Here is an 18,527-nt window from a genome sequence, read left to right on the forward strand (position 1 = left end):
GAACTGAATAAGCTCTTTAAAAGTCAGTGTTTTTTTTCCAGAAAAAATTGTCAGCAAAACAATTAATTTTTTTCAAATAATAATTTTATTAGAATAAATGTACATAGTTTTCCCAGGTTTCGGTGCTGTTTAGTGTACACAGCCCTTTCCTCAGGTTTACATTGAAGACCACAGCTGAGGAAGCCTGTGCAGAGGCTTGTCAAAACCAACGCAGTATTTGGCTGGACTGCAACAGCGAGGCCAGCCATACAAATGCGAATGTCTGTGACTGAGTGACTGAGTGAGTGATGAAGTTACACCATTAGTCGGCTGAGTTATGAAGTTACACCATTGGTCGGCCGGATCACATGTGTTAGGTCCAGCCATATACTAGGTTTTGACCTGGTCTTGTTTAATGTTAGTTTAAGTGAGCAGCTGTCACTACATTTTCAGCCATCACTGCACAGAGATAGTTGCAGCACAGGCTTTTAAGTCTTTGGTCAAAATGTCCCGGTACAGTATTTATATGTGCTCCAGGATCTGTATATGCAGCACAATTCAGAAACAAAAAAAACACCACCATATTTCACACAGGCACACTTCTGATCCCAAAATAACACTGGTGCATATGTAAAAAAAAAAAAAAAAAAAAGAGCATTTTTTAACAAGAAGTTAAACAAATAGCGAGCTAGTTAGCTAGGTAGAAATTAAACTTCACTTCATTTGACCTTTCTGTATATTATTGAAAATGAAATGGCTTTCGGTAAATGAATATGTGTCTATGTTCTCCTCTTGCCAGGCCAAGGAGAATAAAACTAAATACATGAACAAGCTCAAAAGAACAGTGAAATCAAAAAATGATTTTATTCTCTTATTCTCTACTATCAACACTGTCAGTTTAAATATACAGGAACATTTCATATTATTTTCCACTTGGAAATATAAAAATGTCACTTTTGCCTACTTTTGTGAACTTATGTTTGCCTCCGGTTATCCTTGCATCTCCCACAGTTTGACTAGTCTTTACATGATGAGTTTATTAGTTAAGAGTTCATTTTACCCAGACTAAACTGTATTTACAACACCTCCTTCACCCACCTCACAGCCTACTACTCACTAAAGAGTACACAGAAGTTTTTAGAAACCCATAGAAACCGAGAAACCTCCCCCCTTAGCATGTTTAACTAATGATCAGGTTATTCATCTTTTTTTAAATGAACCTATAGAATCACAGTAAATATAATCATTCATTCAGAAAAGCAAAGGGTAACTGAATAAATAAGTGAACTTTGATCACTAGTTTTCATTTTAATTACTTTTATCTTTAGTGTATTCAAACACCAGCTTCTTTTATTTCATTACTAATTTCATTTTTACTTTTAAAAATCTGTAAAGAACTTTGAAAACCATGTATGAAAGGTAACACCTAAATAAACTTCTAATTGTTCTTTTTTATAATTACAGTATTTAAAAAGGTCCGAATACCTCAATATTTTAAGAGTAACCAGCTGATTTGTTCCCCAGTTTTAAATGCAAAGAAGACTGGGTGCTATAACAACACCGGAGCAAAACAGAACAAGGCAAGCAAATCTAAACCTGCAAACCTCCAAAACTCTACCTCACTGGAAATGTCTGCATTGAAACCCAAGTGAAATTAAGGTAATTTCTCATTCAAGATTCCAAGGATTTGTGTCTCAAAGTTCCTCATTAGATTTTCTGAATGTGATAAAAACTAGTATTCAAAATTCAAAATTTCTTAAATGATCAGGCAATCAGGCAAGTATACAATCATCTCCATAATTTTTTTTGTTGTAGTTAAATTGTGTGCAAGAAATACAGGGCAAACTGGTTGTAAAGACTGAAAATTAACTGAAAATGAGTGAGTCAGGAACTGTACCCTGGGCGAGTGTGGGTGTGCAACTGTAACCTGGGTGGGTGTGGGTGTAGAACTGTAACCTCCTGTAGGACAGTTGAACTGTAATCACCAGGGAACTGTGGGTCTCAGGGCTTCTATCCTTGGATACTGAGCTCAATGAGGCGACCAGCAAATACACTCACAGTGCCGATAATGCACACAGCCATGAATACACACAGGAGAATGTGATCCAGTACCATGGCAACAAACTTCCACTCCTCAGCTGCCTGCAGAGAGCAAAGGAAAGAAGAGAGTCAGACAGTACAGATCAATGGATCTTTTTATACATAGTCACCCTATTTTAGGGGAGCAAAAGTAACTGGACAAACTTACAAAAAATAGGGGGAACTACAGACGGGTGGCAAATTACAGGAAAAACCTGAATAAATGAGTGAAGAAACATAACAAATGCAGATGTTTCCATACTGGTGTACTGCATGATACAATGATACAATTAAGCAATTAACATACAGTCATGCCCTGTGGCATGTATAAAAATACTGAGCAGGCCCAGCTGACCTAAATTTTGGATGAAGAGGACAAAAGATCTGAGTAACTTTGAAAGAGGGGCACGGATGGCAGTAGCTGCAGTTACAAAGACTACTTAACTAGTTAATGTTTCAACAGGAACAGTGACTGAAGTGACATCTGCATTTAGATCTATAAGAAAGACTTCAATAAATAGGGTCAGAAACTGTGATAGAAAGTGCACATTCGATGACTGGGAAGCTTGTGCATTAGTGCGATATGTAAGGAAGAACAGAAGAGCAACTCTTCCTCAGGTGATTGACATAATTTAAGAGACAGGACAGGCTCTGTTTTGTTTGGGAAAAGCCGAAGGCTCCTAAAATGCTAGCCTGTTGCTTAAGGCCTTACGTTATTGGATTCCTCATCAGACTTCATGGTTTCGGCAATGTAATTGACCCCCTCGATGGCTCTGCGGACGTCAGCGTTCTTGGTTATGGGGGACTGGAAGACGACAGCTTCTGGAGTCGGCTTGCCAGAGATGTCCGAGATGTCGAAGTCGGCTCCAAAAACAAGCTTTGCTTGCTTCTCCTTTGAAGGCCTCTTCATGGTGGAGAAGAACATGATGTTGGGAATGGTGTCGATGAAAACCTGCAGCAATAAGGAAGGAATGCATTTACAAACTCACGCACATTTACCACATGGTAAATATCACTCATGTACTATGTACATATATACATTCGAATGACCTATAAGGACCATGTTAATATCCAGTTGCTTCAAATATCCGTCCCGCTATTAACACTACCTATATTTAAACTTAAAATAGCCTACCCTTGTAACTTCACTTTTTTTCAGAAACAGGATGTCTCCCTGAAATGACTGACATATTCTAATATATATTTTACAATCCACTGAGGAAGTGAGGACATTTGGAATGTTCAATTAGCTATTTGCTACCAATGCCAATTTGGGAGGTGTGTAGGCATCCGCAGTTCTCCTCTGGAACACATGGTGTCACCAGTCTGCTTTTTTCACACCGCAGCCAACAGCTAAACTGCACCCACAGGAGGCTGGGTAATTTAGCAGTACCCACAGGAGGCTGGGTACTTTAGCTGTACCCACAGGAGGCTGGGTTGTTCATCTGTACCCACAGGAAGCTGGGTGGTTTAGCTGTACCCACAGGAGGCTGGGTGGTTTAGCTGTACCCACAGGAAGCTGGGTGGTTTAGCTGTACCCACAGGAAGCTGGGTGGTTTAGCTGCACCCACAGGAGGCTGGGTGGTTTAGCTGTACCCACAGGAGGCTTGGTACTTTAGCTGTACCCACAGAGCGCTGGGTTGTTTATCTGTACCCACAGGAGGCTGAGTACTTTAGCTGTACCCACAGAGCGCTGGGTACTTTAGCTGTACCCACAGAGCGCTGGGTTGTTTATCTGTACCCACAGGAGGCTGGGTAATTTAACAGTACCCACAGGAGGCTGGGTTGTTTATCTGTACCCACAGGAGGCTGGGTACTTTAGCTCATACCCAGAGGGGGCTTGGTACTTTAGCTGTACCCAGAGGGGGCTTGGTACTTTAGCTGTACCCAGAGGGGCTTGGTACTTTAGCTGTACCCACAGGGGGCTTGGTACTTTAGCTGTACCCACAGGGGGCTTGCTATTTTAGCTGTACCCAGAGGGGGCTTGGTATTTTAGCTGTACCCACAGGGGGCTTGGTACTTTAGCTGTACCCAGAGGGGGCTGGGTTGTTTAGCTGTACCCAGAGGGGGCTTGGTATTTTAGCTGTACCCACAGGAGGCTGGGTGGTTTAGCTGTACCCACAGGAAGCTGGGTGGTTTAGCTGTACCCACAGGAAGCTGGGTGGTTTAGCTGTACCCACAGGAGGCTGGGTGGTTTAGCTGTACCCACAGGAAGCTGGGTGGTTTAGCTGTACCCACAGGAGGCTGGGTGGTTTATCTGTACCCACAGGAAGCTGGGTGGTTTAGCTGTACCCACAGGAGGCTAGGTTGTTTATCTGTACCCACAGGAGGCTGGGTACTTTAGCTGTACCCACAGGAGGCTAGGTACTTTAGCTGCACCCACAGGAGGCTGGGTTGTTTATCTGTACCCACAGGAGGCTGGGTACTTTAGCTGTACCCACAGGAGGCTGGGTTGTTTATCTGTACCCACAGGAGGCTTGGTACTTTAGCTGTACCCACAGAGCGCTGGGTTGTTTATCCGTACCCACAGGAGGCTGAGTACTTTAGCTGTACCCACAGAGCGCTGGGTACTTTAGCTGTACCCACAGAGCGCTGGGTTGTTTATCTGTACCCACAGGAGGCTGGGTAATTTAACAGTACCCACAGGAGGCTGGGTTGTTTATCTGTACCCACAGGAGGCTGGGTATTTTAGCTCATACCCAGAGGGGGCTTGGTACTTTAGCTGTACCCAGAGGGGGCTTGGTACTTTAGCTGTACCCAGAGGGGGCTTGGTACTTTAGCTGTTCCCACAGGGGGCTTGGTACTTTAGCTGTACCCACAGGGGGCTTGGTATTTTAGCTGTACCCAGAGGGGGCTTGGTATTTTAGCTGTACCCACAGGGGGCTTGGTACTTTAGCTGTACCCAGAGGGGGCTGGGTTGTTTAGCTGTACCCAGAGGGGGCTTGGTATTTTAGCTGTACCCACAGGGGGCTTGGTACTTTAGCTGTACCGTGAGGGGGCTGGGTTGTTTAGCTGTACCCAGAGGGGGCTGGGTTATTTAGCTGTACCCAGAGGGGGCTGGGGTGTTTAGCTGTACCCACAGGGGGCTGGGTGGTTTATCTGTACCCACAGGAAGCTGGGTGGTTTAGCTGTACCCACAGGAGGCTGGGTTGTTTATCTGTACCCACAGGAGGCTGGGTACTTTAGCTGTACCCACAGGAGGCTAGGTACTTTAGCTGCACCCACAGGAGGCTGGGTTGTTTATCTGTACCCACAGGAGGCTGGGTACTTTAGCTCATACCCAGAGGGGGCTTGGTACTTTAGCTGTACCCAGAGGGGGCTTGGTACTTTAGCTGTACCCAGAGGGGGCTTGGTACTTTAGCTGTACCCACAGGGGGCTTGGTACTTTAGCTGTACCCACAGGGGGCTTGGTATTTTAGCTGTACCCAGAGGGGGCTTGGTATTTTAGCTGTACCCACAGGGGGCTTGGTACTTTAGCTGTACCCAGAGGGGGCTGGGTTGTTTAGCTGTACCCAGAGGGGGCTTGGTATTTTAGCTGTACCCACAGGGGGCTTGGTACTTTAGCTGTACCCAGAGGGGGCTGGGTTGTTTAGCTGTACCCAGAGGGGGCTGGGTTATTTAGCTGTACCCAGAGGGGGCTGGGGTGTTTAGCTGTACCCACAGGGGGCTGGGTGGTTTATCTGTACCCACAGGAAGCTGGGTGGTTTAGCTGTACCCACAGGAGGCTGGGTTGTTTATCTGTACCCACAGGAGGCTGGGTACTTTAGCTGTACCCACAGGAGGCTAGGTACTTTAGCTGCACCCACAGGAGGCTGGGTTGTTTATCTGTACCCACAGGAGGCTGGGTACTTTAGCTGTACCCACAGGAGGCTGGGTTGTTTATCTGTACCCACAGGAGGCTTGGTACTTTAGCTGTACCCACAGAGTGCTGGGTTGTTTATCTGTACCCACAGGAGGCTGAGTACTTTAGCTGTACCCACAGAGCGCTGGGTACTTTAGCTGTACCCACAGAGCGCTGGGTTGTTTATCTGTACCCACAGGAGGCTGGGTAATTTAACAGTACCCACAGGAGGCTGGGTTGTTTATCTGTACCCACAGGAGGCTGGGTACTTTAGCTCATACCCAGAGGGGGCTTGGTACTTTAGCTGTACCCAGAGGGGGCTTGGTACTTTAGCTGTACCCAGAGGGGGCTTGGTACTTTAGCTGTACCCACAGGGGGCTTGGTACTTTAGCTGTACCCACAGGGGGCTTGGTATTTTAGCTGTACCCAGAGGGGGCTTGGTATTTTAGCTGTACCCACAGGGGGCTTGGTACTTTAGCTGTACCCAGAGGGGGCTGGGTTGTTTAGCTGTACCCAGAGGGGGCTTGGTATTTTAGCTGTACCCACAGGGGGCTTGGTACTTTAGCTGTACCCAGAGGGGGCTGGGTTTTTTAGCTGTACCCAGAGGGGGCTGGGTTATTTAGCTGTACCCAGAGGGGGCTGGGGTGTTTAGCTGTACCCACAGGGGGCTGGGTTGTTTAGCTGTACCCACAGGGGGCTGGGTTGTTTATCTGTACCCACAGGGGGCTGGGTTGTTTAGCTGTACCCACCTTACGGACCCACTGTGGCATGGTGTGGGTGCTGGGGGAGCGGTGGTGGGTATTGATGACAATGACTGTGATGATGATGGAGGCTATGACGAAGACCATGGTGAAGAGCATGTACTTCCCGATGAGCGGCACAGCGCTGGAGGTGGATGGGATGAGCTCCACGATGACCAGCAGGAACACAGTCAGGGACAGCAGCACAGAGATGCTGAGAGTCATCTTTTCACCTGAGGGACACACAAGGCCCCACCAAGCCCACATGACACACAAACACACACACACAGACACACACAGAGACACACACACACACACACACACACACACACATCATATACACTGAGTATACAGAATATATAGAACGTATACTTTTCAATCCCATGGTCTTACATATTAGGACATAACTAACCCTCCTCTGGTCCTCACCAAGTCCTAACAGTAAATAAATCTTACCTCATTTGACAAATCACACAAACAACAGATTTACTTTTTTATAATTTATACAATCAATAATAACCCAACATGCCGAAGCCTTCTGTGAAAAAATTGCCCAAACCAAAATCCTAAATATTTTCTTTTTCAGACTTTGAATTGTAGGTTTACTGTTGTGCTTAGGACCGTTGCACTGTCCTGTACGGTCTGCTTTAGCTGTCAGACAGACAGCCTCACATTTTCCCCTGGAAAACGCTGGTATAGAGGAATTCACAGTGGACTCAATGACTGTGAGGCGTCCAGGGAGCCATACCTGAGTCAGTGGGCAGGTAGAAGACCAGGCCAGTGAGGAAGGAGAAGAGCATACAGGGGATGATGACGTTGACAATGAAGTACAGTGGCAGCCGTTGCATGAGGAAGTGGTAGGTGATGTCCAGGTAGGGTGTTTCCGGGCAGCAAGCGTAGAACACCCAGTGCTTCCAGCTGCGAAAGTCCTTCATTACCCACTCGCCACTCTCCATGAAGTTGCTCAGGTCAGGACGGTCACTGTCCTGGTGGGCAAACAGATCATCTCATGGAGATGAGTACACTAGCCACAGGCATTCAGTCACACAAGTAAATTAAAAACCCCGTTTCCAAATATGTGTATATACTCAGCTATTCAGCAAATTGAACTATTCAGCTATTCAGGATAATTGAATTGAGTGCATTCTTATCTACCTTTAAGTTTTCTTAAGCCACAGGTAGCCTAAAACATTTAGCCTGTAGCGCAATTAAAACAGGCACTAAAGTTGCAAGAAATATGGCAAAGAAGAAGGAGTTATGCTTAGATGTGTGCAACCAAGTAAACATATTGTAGCAAGAAGGTTATTCCCAGTGAGAAATTGAAAAGAAACTTAAGATTTCTAGGTGCAGTGTTCAGTACACACTCAGGAAGGTCCAGCTGATGGGCAGAGATGTAAACAGTAGAAGAAGACTTCCAGTAATTTGTTTAATTGTAATTAAAGCCAAATTAGGCTATTTTAAGGAAAGTCATGTCTAAGATTGTTTTTAAGTAAAACACATATTTTTGTGTTATTGTAGGTAGACATGGGAAAATGGTTTGTTATTCAATAAATGCACATAAATTAGCTGAAGTTTTCTCTACTTGATGTTTTTTTTTTTAAGAGCCACAGGTGACCTAATAATTTTAGCATGTACGGTATAAACACATAAACAGAATGTAAATGGGATCAAGTGAATGAGGCAAATTTAAAAATTGACCAAACAGTATCCCAACAGAGTCCTTTCCAGAGACGGTGAGTTTGGCGCACAGAGTCCTTTAAAGGGATGATGAGTTTGGCGCATTAGTACAGAGTCCTTTAAAGGGATGGTGAGTTTGGCGCACTAGTCCTTTAAAGGGATGGTGAGTTTGGCGCATTAGCACAGAGTCCTTTAAAGGGATGGTGAGTTTGGCGCATTAGTACAGAGTCCTTTAAAGGGATGGTGAGTTTGGCGCACTAGTCCTTTAAAGGGATGGTGAGTTTGGCACACTAGTCCTTTAAAGGGATGGTGAGTTTGGCGCATTAGCACAGAGTCCTTTAAAGGGATGGTGAGTTTGGCGCACAGAGTCCTTTAAAGGGATGGTGAGTTTGGCGCATTAGCACAGAGTCCTTTAAAGGGATGATGAGTTTGGCGCATTAGTACAGAGTCCTTTAAAGGGATGGTGAGTTTGGCGCATTAGCACAGAGTCCTTTAAAGGGATGGTGAGTTTGGCGCATTAGTACAGAGTCCTTTAAAGGGATGGTGAGTTTGGCGCATTAGCACAGAGTCCTTTAAAGGGATGGTGAGTTTGGCGCATTAGTACAGAGTCCTTTAAAGGGATGGTGAGTTTGGCGCATTAGCACAGAGTCCTTTAAAGGGATGGTGAGTTTGGCGCATTAGTACAGAGTCCTTTAAAGGGATGGTGAGTTTGGCGCATTAGCACAGAGTCCTTTAAAGGGATGGTGAGTTTGGCGCATTAGTACAGAGTCCTTTAAAGGGATGGTGAGTTTGGCTTGCACAGAGTCCTTTAAAGGGATGGTGAGTTTGGCGCATTAGTACAGAGTCCTTTAAAGGGATGGTGAGTTTGGCGCATTAGTACAGAGTCCTTTAAAGGGATGGTGAGTTTGGCGCATTAGCACAGAGTCCTTTAAAGGGATGGTGAGTTTGGCGCATTAGCACAGAGTCCTTTAAAGGGATGGTGAGTTTGGCGCATTAGCACAGAGTCCTTTAAAGGGATGGTGAGTTTGGCGCATTAGCACGAGTCCTTTAAAGGGATGGTGAGTTTGGCGCATTAGCACAGAGTCCTTTAAAGGGGATGGTGAGTTTGGCGCATTAGACAGAGTCCTTTAAAGGTAGGTGAGTTAGCGCATTAGTACAGAGTCCTTTAAAGGGATGGTGAGTTTGGCACATTAGTACAGAGTCCTTTAAAGGGATGGTGAGTTTGGCGCATTAGCACAGAGTCCTTTAAAGGGATGGTGAGTTTGGCGCGCTAGTCCTTTAAAGGGATGGTGAGTTTAGCGCATTAGTACAGAGTCCTTTAAAGGGATGGTGAGTTTGGCGCATTAGTACCGGATTGATCACCACCAGGTTTCCGTCATAGGTCCAGGTGCCAAGCTTCATGCTGCAGTTCTGCAGGTCGAAGGGGAAGTGCAGAACGATGATCTCACAGTAGCTCTTAAAGATGGCGGGTGGCGTCCAGGTGATCATGCCCGTGTACTCCAGTAGCACCTTGGTCTCGTGCACAATGGCAAAGTCACCATCAGCACTGCCAGGAAAAACAAACAATACTCTGGGTAAATGTCGAGCCATACAGCCTGTTCTCCTCATTATTCTTATGTTCTTATGTTCTAGATGGGCTCAATAGCCTGTTCTCCTCATTATTTATTCTTAGGTTCTTCTGTATTTAACTTTTATAACTTAAATTTTCTTGTTGTTTTGGCTCTGGACTCATCCAGGTCCTGTGGCTGGAAAACAGATCCAAATAATCACCCGTCCGCCCCCGTACTTGATGGTTGGCATAAGGCTCTTGTGGTGGTAGGCAGTGCTTGGTTTTCACACATTGGATCTGAAATGAAACAATGGCTATGAGGTTAAAGTTCAGAATGTCACCTTTATTTTTGAGTAGGAATTACAGCCCTTTTTTATAGATAGTTCCCCCATTTTAGGTAGAACCCTAACCCTAACCGTTGCTGCCGTTGCTCCATTTCAAATCCAATGTCCTGGAGTACAGAGCCAAAACAACAAAAAGTTTCAAAAAGTTACACTTTCATGTATATTCACATTAACTCATTTGGCTAACGATTTGCTGATTCTTTTGTCCTGCCACCCCATCCCCCCCCAAAATGTATTTTCAGGCCATCTCTGTCAAACTCTTTCAGGGAAAACAGCTGTCAGACTTTCTCCCGGATCACTGCCCTCATTCACAGGGTGGGAAGTGGTCACCCGAGAAGATTAAGAACGGCACCAGTAAAATGATGTAACAGGAACGTCTATTTATAAGCGGGTACGAATAACTCATAGCACATGTTTCAAAATGCATTTCTTTAATGTTCGCCCACCGAGAAACAGAGGATGTTAATCCATCCTGACCAGCTATTATTTAGGAGTAAAAGCATTCCTGTCTATCCACTGTGTGGTACGATCAGAAAACACACCATGCAACCTAGGATAACTTACCCCTGACATTCTTAGCATTCTGACAGAGCTTTGTTCTAATGTCCGGGGTAGTGGAACTACTGCTAAACAGCACCACTAACAAGCAGTGTAAATAATTACACTCCACAGAATTATTTCCACAAGTCAAGACCGGCAACTTTTTTTCTCCTACAGTATATGCCACAGCCATATACTGTATACACAAATTTCAGTGCAGGTAGTTACATTTAAGAGGGCTTTAAGGCCAAAATACAGGACATCCATGGTAACATCTATATGGCTGCTGTGAAATTTAAGCCCTAAGATCTACTCAAAACAATGTCATTGACACCTTGCATTTACACTCTTTAAAACTGAAACTGAATACTAGAATGAAAATCCAATTTATGCCTTTGTAGTATAAGAAAAGGTGGCTTTCAAACAAAAGGGTCTAAGTGGTCATACCATTATAAAATGTTTTTTTCTTTAACTGTGCCAGTGCTTTCTCCAGCATTGAGACTTTATATCCTCAAAATAGATCGTACAGCCTGTTGAAGCCACTTGATGAGTATTTCTATCACCCATAATCTCCTATTATGACACAACTAAAAATAATTATGAAAAAATACACATTCCACATACGTCAAGAAAGCTCTTAAAATAGAAAATGGAGCATTCCCTGTTCCTCCCATTTCTGTCTACATAATCAGACCTTGATCACAGGTACTTACAATGCTTTCAGAAACAGGAGCTACAGCCACACACTGTGGATTTCAATGGAATTGCAGGTTAAAAAACCTTTCAATTAAAAATGTGGGGTCTGCCTTTGGTAAACTGAAGCACCTTCCGCTGTAAGGCAATTAACTCTATTCAAGCAGGACAGATGGTGGAGAGTCCTCTGACTGGAGGATTTAATCTGCATACTCAGATAGGCTGAGGACTGGGCTGACCATCATGCATCAGTAAGATTAATAATCAGCGTTCTGTCCTGATTCTTACTTGTTATAGAGAACAAAGTCAGGACGCCAGATGTCAGTGGATGGGACTCTGATCTTTCTAATTCCACCATAATCAGATGGGTTCCAGTGCAAGTTCACATCTTTCCACGTCTGGATTAAAAAAAAAAAAACAAACACAAAAGCATACGTCCACAAATTAATATATCATGTCACTGTTCATAAAAACATTTATATTTTTCAGGGAAAGACACTTATATGACTAAGTGTCAGCTTGACCATCTGCATATAACTCAAAACCAGCAGCACTGGAAATAACGATGTGACACATTAGCGAACTGTTCCCAAAATGCACTGCAGGAATCCCTGAAGTAGCAAGCCGTTCCCAGAACACTCTGAGCTGCACTCCAGAAATCCACACCTGTTTCAGCCGCACATTGCTGGTCACGATCTGATTGACTTCATCCTATGAAGAGAAGGAGGCATTTAAGGATTAAAACCACGGCGTGAAAGAGGATAAACAGGAGGAATGCGTGGTGGGTCCGTTTATTCATACCACATTGATGAGCTGGATGAGCTGAAGGCCCACGGTAACCTCAACCGGATCCTTGAAGTCATTGACAGGCCGTACCACCTTGTTGTAGCCTTTGAAGAGGGTTTTGACCAGGCGGGTTTCGTCCTCGGAACACCAGGCAGAACCTGCAGAACACAACAGTCACGTCTGCAGGCCAGGCAGAACCTGCAGAACCGACAGGGCACCAGATAGAACTGGCAGGGCACCAGATAGAACTGGCAGAGCACCAGATAGAACCGGCAGGGCACCAGATAGAACCTGCAAGGCACCAGATAGAACCTGCAAGGCAGCAGACAGAACTGGCGGGGCACCAGATAGAACCTGCAAGGCAGCAGACAGAACTGGCAGGGCACCAGATAGAACTGGCAGGGCACCAGATAGAACCTGCAAGGCACCAGATAGAACCTGCAAGGCACCAGATAGAACTGGCAGGGGACCAGATAGAACTTGCAAGGCACCAGATAGAACCTGCAAGGCACCAGATAGAACTGGCAGGGCACCAGATAGAACCTGCAAGGCACCAGATAGAACTGGCAGGGCACCAGATAGAACCTGCAAGGCACCAGATAGAACTGGCAGGGCACCAGATAGAACCTGCAAGGCACCAGATAGAACTGGCAGGGCACCAGATAGAACCTGCAAGGCACCAGATAGAACCTGCAAGGCACCAGATAGAACCAGCAGGGTACCAGATAGAACCAGCAGGGCACCAGATAGAACCTGCAAGGCACCAGGCAAAACTGACGGGCTAAACTATTCAATGGGTCTTCCCAGAATTGGCTTTTGGAATGCAGAGCATTTGATGACACTGCCATTTTAACATCGCTGTCAAAACGTTACAGGTTCCTTGGATTTCTGCTCTCGTCTTTCTCCTGTCAGCGCCACCCAGGTTCTCCCAAGATTGCGACTGTCTCCTTCTAATCCCATTGTGTTTGAGTATAGTGCTACGCACTTTGCGCACAGTATGTTTGAGTAGAGTGTCATGTGCTCTGTGCACAATATGAGTATAGTGCTATGTGCTTTGCACACAGTATCTATGATTAGAGTGCTACATACTGTGCACAGTATGTTTGAATAGAGAGCTATGTGCTCTGTGCACAGTATGTTTGAATAGACAGCTATGTGCTCTGTGCACAGCAATCAGCTGATGGGAGACAGCAACTGTACAGACAGCTGGTAAGAGAGGAGGCCATTCCAGGCATGCCCCACATGCATCGCATACAGCCAGTCACTGTGTAATAGGTGGTCTGTGTGTTCTCGCCAATGCCTACCGTCATCACAACAGGAAAAGACTACAGGACTAGAGACAAGATGCTGCCATTCATCCCCCAGTAGTATTCAGCATTGCATGTATAGGCCAGCATTCCTTATATAGGCTACATACAGGAAGTCATAAAGCCCAACAAAGAGCAGGCTGGATGGCCGCACACTGTTATTGCATGATACTCTGTAGCTGTTTGAACACATAGTATAGAGCACAGCAGAAACCTGCCCCTTAATACAAGCTAAACCCACTGATGTCTCAGCTGTAGTCTTTTCTACAACCCATCCTAAATATGACCATCCCTCAGTCTGAATTGCCCCACTTACTCTTCCTGTACAAGAGGTGTGTGCCACCTGTCCCACCCGAGTTAGCTGATGATGCCTGTAAACATGGTAGGGTCAAATATGATTTCATCACTTCAAATCTGAGTGTCTAAAGGGTTCATAATGTGCTTGACTAAGGTCTCCTGAGTAAGTCATCATTATTGTAGAAAAGTACCCCCTAAATCCCAAGCAGGTTTGACCCTATCCCATTACTCTATGAATGACCTTGAAGTATAAATTTAAGCACAGAACTCCATCCAAAGATTAATTCATGATTGCTCTCAAATCCAAAGGAGAAAATTAGTGAAGATTAAATGAACGCACCAAAAGCCTTGATTTTATTTAAAGTCAACGGACCAGACAAGGAATACATCTGCCTGTTCTTACAACAGAATTCTGTCAATCAAGAAACTACCTCCTCGGCTGCAGAAAAACTTTTTATTATAAATTATTTCCCTAGGAGCAGTGAATCCTCAATGTTCACGAAAGTTTACCCAGATCTCCATCTGTTTCAAATACATTTTAAATCAATGGAAACGTGGAGTTTTGTCTTAGTGGGAAACTATAGGGTAAATATTGTACGAGAATTAAAGCTATCTGATGATTTATCTTTCATTTGTGAGGTTCCAGCCAAAGAAAGCAATTTAGCATTACACCTAGCCTATATACAGGAAGAAAAAAAAAAAGCAGACTGATACTCTCCGGTAAAAGCAAAATTCCAGAATAAGCGTGACATCCGGATGAGTCTCATTCAGGAAATTTACCGGTATACATTTCACAAATAGTAACAGATCACGGAGATGAAAGGCATAAAATCTTACCTGTTAGAATACTAATAAGTGGCAGAAGTTGCGAGAGTAGACTTAGATAATTCATTGCGTACTTTCACACCATAGATCTGATTTCAAATCCTGTTATTTCAGAAGTTTAACTCTGCGGTATTGGAAATATCCCGATGGCGGTGAAAGGCAAGAACATGAATGCAGGCTACAAACGAACAGTCCTGCGTGTTTGTCTTCGCGGCTGAGTGACAGGAACAACGGCACTGTTGTGTTCCAGTGTAGCAGCTGACGTTTCTCTCTTCTTTTACACGTGCAGTTATCTAAGGGATAATGTTTCATCATTATGTTATTCATATCGCTTAGGAAGTTTGACCTCACCAGGTTAGTTTGCCAATTTAAAAGAAATACGTAGCATCATAAAATATATCCAAACTAGCGCGAAATAGCAACATTTTCTCAACGTCGCATAAGGCTACATTTGTATAAGTTTGGCAATGTTGTAGCAGCGTTTTTTTTTTTTTTTTTTTTAAATAAGGTTGTATTTCTTTACCACTCTCAAACCACAGCTTTCCGGCAATGCTGTACATAAGTTCAGATGACTTATTCATTTAACTTTCCACGACCGAATAACCCAGTGTTATGTTTTTTTCCCCTTGGTTGTAGAAAGAAAGGGAAGCGTTTTCTTTTTCGTCAGATTGAAAACATGTCCCTGTGAAAAGAATAGGTCCTATGTATAATGTGGACCGATTAAAATGTAAATTAAACGATATCATGCCGTACAGCCCTTCTTCATTTTCTAGCGTGTGGCATTGGGTTAAGAGTCGTGGTTGGTCGCTCGCGAACGATATCTTATTTTAGGTGAACGAAATGAACTGCAGTACTTCGATATAACGATACATTCATTTGGTTATTCCTGTATTTTATTTCTCAACGACTGCTAGCATGCGGGTTCTCTTTGAATATGTCTAATGAAAGTCCACACGAACAATTTGAGAGAAAGATAGACCTAGATGCTTTTCATCTTGTCAGTCCGCATTTATGAAAGATCTCAATGGCGAGGACTCACTGAAGGCATACACCCCTAATCGGTGCATCCACTTGTGCACTTCAAAGAAAAAGTAACTTGATGGATTTGATTTACGATAATAATTCCAGACTATAAAACAAGTTGGCTAACTGTTCAAAACTCAATTTAGTTTAAACAGAAATGCGTATGATGTCATTTAGGAATACAATCAGTTTAGCTATTGAACCCAGCCAGACAGGATTAATTATGGACCCTTTTATCAGAATCCATATATTTTTTATCAGCAATGCATACTGTAGCGTCCAACATTAAAACTGATAATGCTGATATATATATAAAGCTCCTTTGGTTTTGTAAAGTAGGAACATGCACTCCCATGTGCTTCTTTCTCTCAGCACACGCACAGTAGTGGTAAGGTTAATACACATGATACACAGGTGTACCCAGGTGTTGGTCTGATTTTTGGCATTTAATAATCCACACTAAAAGCTGTTATTCTATCACTTTAAATAATATAAAGATTAAAGGATTTTACAGAAAATTAGAAACAATTTATCCAATTAAATGACTGAATGAATAAATGGATGTGACTCCAGTGAATGAAGAACGGGTTATTTAAATATTTGAAGCACCTTAACTCCCACAGCCCCTCTGAGACAGACACATCAATCACTGTGAGTGGCTGTTATGAAAATGTGATTATGTAAAAATATATATATATATATATCAATGCCCAGGAGCCTGTGCATCTCCTTCATTAGTCAACACAGGGACTGAGAGCCCATGGCTTTTACAGACCCTTCTGTTTTTTTTCTGATTTACGAACGCTAACATACAGAATGAATAAACCATCACTCCAAATCATTTATGCTGAACCATCATGCTGAAGTGAGCCTTTGCCTATTAATTAATATCTTTATCATACAGTCTACTGAAATAAAAATAAAAATAAAACTCGGCATCTACTACTGTCTAGCAGTCTTCGGGACAGAAAATGCTATTGTGAACTGACAGTCAACAGAATGCATTTGAATTGAGCTCTATTTTCACCGCACAGTGATCTCTTTCTCTCTAAACATCTCTCTTTTTGGCGTACAACATCAGACGTCAGCCAAGTCAATCACCTTGAACATGGATTCTGGGGATGATGTGAACTTAACCTCTGCCACTGTGATTTCTGCCCTACATGAAATGACCTGACCTAAGTGAGGTCTTCTTCATGACCTGACCTAAGTGAGGTCCTCTTCATGAACTGACCTAAGTGAGGTCCTCTTCATGACCTGACATAAGTGGGTCTCATTCAGACAGGTGATAATATATTTATCTCACATACAGGCATTTAGCTGGTTCTCTTATCCACACAGATTACATTTTTTTACACTATTCATTTATACGGCTGGACAGGTGAAATGCCTTGCTCGAGGGTACAATGGCAGTGTCTCACCTAGAAATCGAACCCACAACATCAGAATTACAAATTCACAGCCACAGTGCAACATAAGGAATGTTTTGACCAAAGACCTACTGTAAACCACAAACAACTACGACGCAGGGAGTTTTAGTCTACATTTTCTGTTCTGCTCAATTAAAAGTGCTATAAAAAGGAAAAGTTTAAACGTGCCCTACTGAATTAATTTTATGAATTTAAATTTGAATGCATTCCTCTGGTATCATTTGGATCAAGCAGGTGAGCATAGCCATTTCCAATGTTACAACCCAACTTCCACATCTAACGCCTTTAAATGGTTTAAGGGAAAATAGATTTATACTGTACCGTAGCTCTAACATCATACCAATCAAATCACCTTAGAAAACCCGCTATAGACTTCATGCATATTCTTTCCATTAAACCTGAGTTCTGCAACCCTGGTCCCGGAGAGCCACAAGCTCTGCCGGTTTTTGTTCTCACTAAAAAGTCAGCAGCCAGTTCTGACCTGAGTAACCAGGGGAAGAGTGTTATCTGCGTAATCAGTTGTTCTAATTGATTAATTAAGCGAAGAGTATAAACAAAAACAAGCAGAGCCTATAGCTCTCCAGGACCAGGGTTGCGGACCATGGCATTAAACCAACCACTTCCTCATAAACAAGGTTTTTCAAACACTGCCTTTTAACTCAAACAGACCAGAAACCAGCCGACAAGATTATTAACATCATCTGCAAAAACCAAATGAAAAACATAATTTTTATCATTCATTTTAGAAGAACCATAAACAGGATGATTGCATACATTTTTCTAAGGCTTTTTCTTACTGGATAAGAGCGTCTGCTAAATGCCTGTAATGCAATGTAACAGATTACGTTTGGTAATTGAAAGGTGCACTCGATGGGGTAAAAGTTTGAGTGTAAAAACTGTAAACCGTGACAAAAAGAAAAATCATTCATGCTTTTGCATCCAATCAAGATCATTTTCACAGCAGACATTTCAAGGCCAACAAACATCACAGCAGCACATATATGATATCAACTTATATCAAATTATATCAAATATAATCAGTCACTCAAAAAGCACACTGTACCAAACTTATGGAAGAGATCTATCACATTCCCTGTGCCAAAGAAGAACAACCCAAGGGATCATTATGACTTTCGACCAGTGAAATTAACATCTTTCAACATTAAGTGTATTGAGCACCTGGTTCTTTCACAAATCTAAGCAAGCATAGCTGAGCAGGGCAGACCAAGTACAGTTTGCCTACCAAAGGAACAGAGGAGTCGATGATCTTCTAACATTGCTTCATCTGGTTCAATCCCATCCGGAGATACCAAAACAAAGAAGAAAAAATAGTGATCAAAGTTATTTAGACATTCAATTGATATGCTGCAGGTAGCCGTAGAATGTATAATACCTGTTGCTGTAGTAGCTGTTTATC

General features: G+C 43.3%; 1 protein-coding gene across 2 annotated transcripts; it reads right to left on the reverse strand.

Moving 5' to 3' along the window:
* Nucleotides 1-614: 614 nt before the first annotated feature.
* LOC135241039 (acetylcholine receptor subunit alpha) lies at nt 615-18,404 on the reverse strand. Of its 2 annotated transcripts, none has more exons than XM_064311146.1 (9): nt 18,354-18,404; nt 12,244-12,386; nt 12,109-12,153; nt 11,731-11,840; nt 9,667-9,862; nt 7,388-7,625; nt 6,649-6,872; nt 2,771-3,010; nt 615-2,121 (listed from the first exon to the last, which is right to left on the reverse strand). In XM_064311146.1, the coding sequence occupies exons 1-9, from the start codon at nt 18,385-18,387 to the stop codon at nt 1,990-1,992; spliced, it is 1,362 nt and encodes a 453-aa protein (XP_064167216.1). In that variant the 5' UTR covers nt 18,388-18,404; the 3' UTR covers nt 615-1,989. The 2 variants fall into 2 exon arrangements, with proteins under 2 accessions (XP_064167216.1, XP_064167215.1); XM_064311145.1 differs by lacking the exon at nt 18,354-18,404 and adding an exon at nt 14,670-14,908.
* Between the last annotated feature and the right edge of the window lie 123 nt (nt 18,405-18,527).

This window comes from Anguilla rostrata, chromosome 15 (assembly GCF_018555375.3).
Source record: "Anguilla rostrata isolate EN2019 chromosome 15, ASM1855537v3, whole genome shotgun sequence".
NCBI lineage: Eukaryota > Metazoa > Chordata > Actinopteri > Anguilliformes > Anguillidae > Anguilla > Anguilla rostrata.

Bases quoted from the DNA above. Each gene is read 5' to 3' on its own strand.
- LOC135241039 (XM_064311145.1), bottom strand. From the start codon at position 14,724: ATGAATTATCTAAGTCTACTCTCGCAACTTCTGCCACTTATTAGTATT. The intron at 12,387-14,669 runs GTAAGATTTTAT...TGTGTTCTGCAG, and splicing joins ACTTATTAGTATTCTAACAG to GTTCTGCCTGGTGTTCCGAG. The intron at 7,626-9,666 runs GTACTAATGCGC...TTTGCCCACCAG, and splicing joins ACCTGGTGGTGATCAATCCG to GACAGTGACCGTCCTGACCT.